This window comes from Elephantulus edwardii, unplaced genomic scaffold (assembly GCF_000299155.1).
Source record: "Elephantulus edwardii isolate Elephantulus edwardi_28Jun2011 unplaced genomic scaffold, EleEdw1.0 scaffold00059, whole genome shotgun sequence".
NCBI lineage: Eukaryota > Metazoa > Chordata > Mammalia > Macroscelidea > Macroscelididae > Elephantulus > Elephantulus edwardii.
Genome location: NW_006399809.1, coordinates 7948976 through 7955302, shown reverse-complemented (window position 1 = coordinate 7955302; position 6327 = coordinate 7948976). Strand labels below are relative to the sequence as shown.

Genomic DNA, 6327 nt, shown 5'->3' with positions numbered 1-6327 from the left:
TAACATGTCCGAAGCATGTGGAAATTTCAGAGATGAAATTCCACCATCCCTGCCTCTAAGGAGCCCCCGGGGTGTACTTTCTCTAAGGCTTTGTTTGTTCTTTTGGTAATCTGGTGAAGAGATTGAGATAGTTAACAATTTTCGTTTACTTGGTTCCACAGTCAACACTCTTGGTAACAGCAGCCAGCAAATCAGGAGACAAATTGCATTGGGAAAGTCAGCTGTGAGTGACCTCTCAAGAGTACTGAAGTGCAACGATGTCAGGCTGGAGAATAAGGTGCACCTGATCCAGGCTATAGTCTTTGCAATTATGTGCTATGCATCAGAGAGTTGGACAATGAATAGGAATGATAGAAAGAGAATTGATGCCTTTGAGTTGTGGTGCTGGAGAAGAGTGTTGAATATACAATGGGCTGCTAAGAGAATGAACAGGTTTGTCCTGGAGAGGGTGAAACCAGAATGTTCCCTGGAGTCAAGGATTCTGAAACTTCGTCTGACATACTTTGGGCATGTTGCAAGGAGAGGGACATCACGTTTGGGAGAGTGGAGGGACGGCGCAGGAGAGGAAGACCCTCGATGAGATGGATCGATTCTGTGAGTGGAGTGGTGGGAATGAATGTGTTTGAGACAGCAAGGTTGGCACAGGATAGAATGGCATTTAGGGCTCTTGTAGATAGGGGCACTATGAGTCGCAAATGACTTGATGGCACATAACAGCAACAACAACAATAGTTCATCCAGCATTCTTCCTCAGCATCTCAATTCAAGGACATCATTCCTCTTCTGTCATCTTTATTCCTTATTTAACTTGCAAATGTATAGGAAAAAATTGAAAAAATCATGCCTTGGGTCATTCATATTTTAGTCTTTAAATAGATATCATTGCTCTTTAGCAATTTGGAGAGGTCTTTGACAGCAGATGTCCTCATCAAAATGCTACATGTCTTTTGATTCTTTGTTGCTACCATGAGTGCGGATTCTAAAATGAACTCACTGACAACTTAAATTTCTTATTACTTTATTGATATTTATAAAGTGATAAGGATTTTTGTTTTCTTGAGGTTGGGATGATATTTATCTTTGTTACATTCACTCTTGTGCCCTTCCCAGTGCCTTGACAATTTTGTCCTGAACTCTTCCTTATTGTAGATCACATTTCCTTTCAACTAAATTAATGTGTCTACCCTAGACTTCGTTATTTAAATGCTTTCTCTAACATTTCCCATTTCCCTGTCAGTGTCCTTTGAGAAGCAAATGTTTTAAATGTTGACAAAGTCTAACTTGTAATATTTTTTTTCTTTTACAACTCATTATTTTTTTCAATATTTTTTTGGAAATTTTGGCCTAACCAAAAGTTACCAAGATTTCCCCTGCATCTCAACTAGACAATTTGATTTTCTAATTCTTACTATTAAATTTGTGAAACATTTTGGTTAAATTCTGTAAATGTATGATATAAACTTGATGATGATTTTTCAATATGAATAAATCATTGTCCTAGAATTTTTCTTCCTTGAATTGTTTGACACATTGTTTGAAAAGCAATTGATGTGACAGTGAATTTTTTAGTCTCTTTAATTTTGTCCCATTGTTTTTAATGTCTTTTATTATGATTGATTATACTATCTTAAGTGTAATAAATTTATAGCAAATGTTGAAGGTATTAAAAAGAAATTTTCTAATTTTGTTCTTGATTGTTCAATAGTTTGACAATTTCAAGTCCATTACATTCTCATGTGTTTTTTTAATAAATTTGACATTTTCTACAATAGTCTGATAAAATTTTTTATTGCATTGAATCTACAGCTCAATTTTGAGGAAGATGATATTTCAATAATATTAAGTCATCAAAGATGTTCACTCTTTTTTTCTTGAGTTCTGGTTGCTCAGAGACTCCACATTCAACTGTACACATCTGAAACAAATTTTTTTTATATTAAAGGCTTTTATTTGTATGTTATCATCATCATTCAAAAAAAGCAACAATAGGTAAAAGAAAATTGACTTTTATGAAGCACATGGCAGATAATGTTTTAAATGTGTATGAACTGTTGCATCTGAACCAATGTTAACTCACGGGAACCTTCTATTGGGTTTCTGAGACTCTTTGGTTCACCAAGGAAGGAGATTGTCTATCTTTCTTGGAGCAGCTGGTGAAGTCAAATCACCAGTCTTTTGGTTAACTCTTCAACACTTAACATACTCAACCATCAGTGATCCTTTTCCAAAGAAGGTCATAAAAAAGTAGACCATCAATGCTGCAGTGGCTCCAAGAATGGGTTAAAGCATGGCTGCAATTATAAGACTAGTACATGATTGCACAGTGTTTCATTCTGGATTGCAATGAGTCAGATCCAACTTGATGGAACCTAGCAATAACAAAAGAAAACAAATATTTTGTGTACTTGATATAGTCATTCATATATTTATCTTTTCTGCAAACTTTTTATTCCATGGTGACTGCAAGGCCAATAATCACACTTCAACTTCAGATATTCTGTAATCTTCCTTTCGTTGTATTATGTCTTTATGTATATGTGTATATCCCTGGGGATATTTAAAATTTTTAATCTGTTCAAAATTAATAACCCTATTTTATGTATTTTAGATGCCAAGGTATATAATTATGTGTGTGACATAACCTTTACTCTTAAGGCACATACATGAATTGTATGTTATGTAAACAGAAAAAAATGCAGAGTGACATTACCAACGTTATGAAGGTGATATGAACCAAGTTCTATGGGAGTTAGTCAGTTACGCTAGTGCTTGGTCTTTTCCAGGTGACTCCTGAAGCATGGCTGAATATAATGTAACCAGCGACTCCAATGTTTCTGGGAATGACTCTTGCAGTTTTATAGAAATGCCCTATTTAACCTACCTCTACTGTGTGGTGTTCATCGGAGGACTACTGGGCGTCATCTCCATTTTATTTCTACTGGTAAAAATGAACACCAGGTCTGTGACTACAACAGCTGTTGTTAATCTGGTGGTGGTTCACAGTCTTTTTCTCCTGACGGTACCTTTTCGCTTGATCTACCTCATCAAGCGAACCTGGATGTTTGGTCTTCCCTTATGCAAGTTTGTGAGTTCCATGCTGCACATCCATATGCACCTTACGTTCCTGTTCTACGTGGTGATCCTAGTCATCAGGTATCTCATCTTCTTCAAGCGCAAAGACAAAGTTGAATTCTACAGAAAACTTCACGCTGTGGCTGCCAGTATCAGCATGTGGCTGTTGGTAGTTGTCATTGTGGTACCCCTGGTTGTGTCTCAATATGGGTCTAAGGAGAATTACAATGAAAAACTCTGTTTTACATTCCACAAAGAACTTTCCCGTGGGCCTGTGCAAATTATTAACTACATAATAATTGTTATTGTCATAGCCATTGTGGTAATTCTCTTGGTCTTCCAGGTCTTCATAATTACGTCAATGATGCGAAAGATTCACCACTCCTTGCTATCCCACCAGGAGTTCTGGGCCCAGTTGAAAAACCTATTTTTCATAGGTGTCATCCTTATTTGCTTTCTTCCCTATCAGTTCTTTCGGATCTATTACTTGCAAGTTGTGACACACTCAAGTAAATGTGACACGAATGCAGTAACTTACAATGAAATCTTCTTGAGCATAACAGCAATTAGCTGCTTTGATTTACTGCTCTTTGTTTTGGGGGGAAGTCATTGGTTTAAACAAAAGATAATTAACCTGTGGAATTGCCTTTTGTGCAAATAGCCACAAACGGCAGCATTCATAAATTCTTCTCTTTATTGGAACTAGAAATAAACCTGGTTACTTTTAAAAAAAATTGTAGTCAAATAAATAGAAAATGTCAAAAACATCCATTCCAGTCCTTAACTGATTCCTGTAGATCTCTGAATGACTTCTGAACAAAGATCAATGATATTCTGTCTGCTCAAAGTTACAATTCTCCTTGATTTCCCAATACAAAATGTCTTCTAGGTACATATAGTAACTATGGAATTCCTAGAGTATTATTTACTCATTCCATTTCAGAAAGTAGCATATTATCAAGAATCAATAGTACAAAAGGAAGACGTTCAACCTACATAGAAGCACTGGCAAAATATAAGGCTTCCAGAACAGACAGGCTATCAATTGATGTGTCTCCAGAAATAGATGAAAAGCTAAATGAGATCAATAATATGGCCAGGTAGCTGTATTCTACTAACAAATATGGAAGACAGCTACCTGGGTTCAAAACTGAAAGAGATTAAAATTTGTTCCCATTCCCAATTAAGGGTGATTCAACATACTGTAGCATCAACAAACAATATAGTTAATGTCCCATGCAAATAAAATTTTTCTAAAGACTATTTTAAAATAGATGGAACACACAAACAAGTCACTGCCAGAAATTAAAGCTGATTTCAGAAAAGGCCATGGCAAGGGAGACATTGCTGATGTCTCTGCTGAAAGCAGAGGTGTACTATATGAAGAAGAATTTGACATCAAGGTCTGTCAAGTAGTCATCACCCACCTGCATTATGCAGATGACACAACCTTTCTTGCTTTGGCTGAGAAGGACCCGAAACACTTACTGTAGAGAATCAAAGACTATATGGGTTACATATCAACATCAAGAAAACAAATTCTCACCATTAGGCTAATAGACAACATTAAAATAGAGGGAGAAGGGATAGAAATTGTCAATGACCTTCTCTTGCTTGGATCCACAGTCAGCACCTTTGGCATCAGCAACCAGGGGATAAAATGAAATATTTCGTTGAGTAAATCACCTGTCAGGGACCTCTCTAAAGTGCTGAAGAGTAATAGATATCAATTTTAAGACTAAGCTGTGCCTAATTCAAGACTTAGTGTTTGGTTGTTTGTTTGTTGTTTTTTTTTTCAGTTATGTAAATACTGGATTCTTTATTTGGAATAAAGTATTCTTGTCTTACATAGTAGGCAATAAAAAGGAATACAGAATACACATGATTAACCATAAATGAAGAGAAAACCAGAGCAAAACGCGGCAGACATCTCCAACTTATTGCAAAGGCCACACTACTTCAGAAAAGTGCCAGGAAAACGGTAAATGTGTGAAAAACAAAGAAAAATACTGTGTTTTTAAGGTGCAGAAAGATTCCTAGGATCTGACAGAGCTCATGCATCTCCGCACTGAGAATACACTTAGAAAATCGTTTAACCATGCCAATAGGGACTACATAAAATGGCATATTGTATATAAACCTGGCCTCTCTATTTGCCTCCTTATGTGCCTGGAACATCTTGACGTTGTTCGTGTTTGACTGCCAGTATTTCACATATCCTCCGTGATCTGCTGTCAACATCCACATGTCATTATGTGACCAAGTCATGGCCCTCACTTGACTGTCATGAACCTGTAATATTGTTTCAATATTGAAAGTGAGTCCATTCCACAGGGTGAATTTTCCACTGGAAACTCCAGTTACTAATAATCTTCCTTCTGGAGTCCACCTTACAACAAATACTGGGCACTTCACTTTATTTGTTGATGTTCTAACAAATTTTGTTGTTACTGCATTCATAGGATTATTCAGCATTCCTATTGGGGGGACAAGATCATTATAATAACCTGCATCAGACTGAATTGCTTGCATATCTCTCTGGTATCTTTGCCATATTCGATTCTCCAAATATTTAATTACAGATGGCTTGTAGTCTATAGTTTTTTGGTTTACAGCTTTTCTCATGCATTTTCCATCAAAGGTAAGCTGTTGCATTGCTTGCTGTTGGGCAAAATCTGGTCGTTTATAGAAGAGCTGTCAAGGTGCCTTATGCTGGAACCTTGGCATATGAAAAAAACGAGGAGGAGAACCAATTTCTGTAGCCATGATGATGTCTTCTTTCTAAGACACTGACCCTCCAGCAGGTTTTCAGAGGTTGTAATGTGCATGTCAGGAGACTGCCCATCTTTCTCCTAGAGAGTAGCTGGTGGATACAAACTGCATGTCTTTGGGTTGCCAGCACAATTCCTTACCACTAGATCACCAGAGCTTCTGTCTGGCGCTGAGTGCAGCTCCAAATGGCTAGTATTCTGCTTCACTTGGTCGGGAACAGCTCTGCTATCTGGTCTCTTCCCTCATGGTGTCTCAAGCCCTTGCAACCAGAGGAGCAGCAGCCATCTTCCTCCAAGGACAAGACTTACTCTTTTTAATCACTTGTTTTGCATGTGAAGGTTGGAAAAGGAATAAGGATGACATAAAAAGAATCATGTCTTTGAGTTACAGTTCTAGAGAAAAATGCTGAATATTGCAAGGACTGCTGAAAGGACAAACAAGTATGTCTTGGAAAAGGTGTCGTCGGGGTGCTCTTTGAAGTTA

General features: G+C 37.2%; 1 protein-coding gene and 1 pseudogene across 1 annotated transcript; one reads left to right on the top strand and one right to left on the bottom strand.

Annotated features, from left to right (window-relative positions):
* Positions 1-2797: 2797 nt before the first annotated feature.
* LOC102871078 (probable G-protein coupled receptor 141-like) lies at positions 2798-3733 on the top strand. Its single transcript, XM_006887624.1, has one exon. The coding sequence runs from the start codon at positions 2798-2800 to the stop codon at positions 3731-3733; it is 936 nt and encodes a 311-aa protein (XP_006887686.1).
* A 1100-nt stretch (positions 3734-4833) lies between these two features.
* Positions 4834-5838, bottom strand: LOC102870671 (annotated as a pseudogene).
* Between the last annotated feature and the right edge of the window lie 489 nt (positions 5839-6327).

Excerpts from the sequence above, each read along its gene's own strand:
- LOC102871078 (XM_006887624.1), top strand. The coding sequence starts at position 2,798 with ATGGCTGAATATAATGTAACCAGCGACTCCAATGTTTCTGGGAATGAC.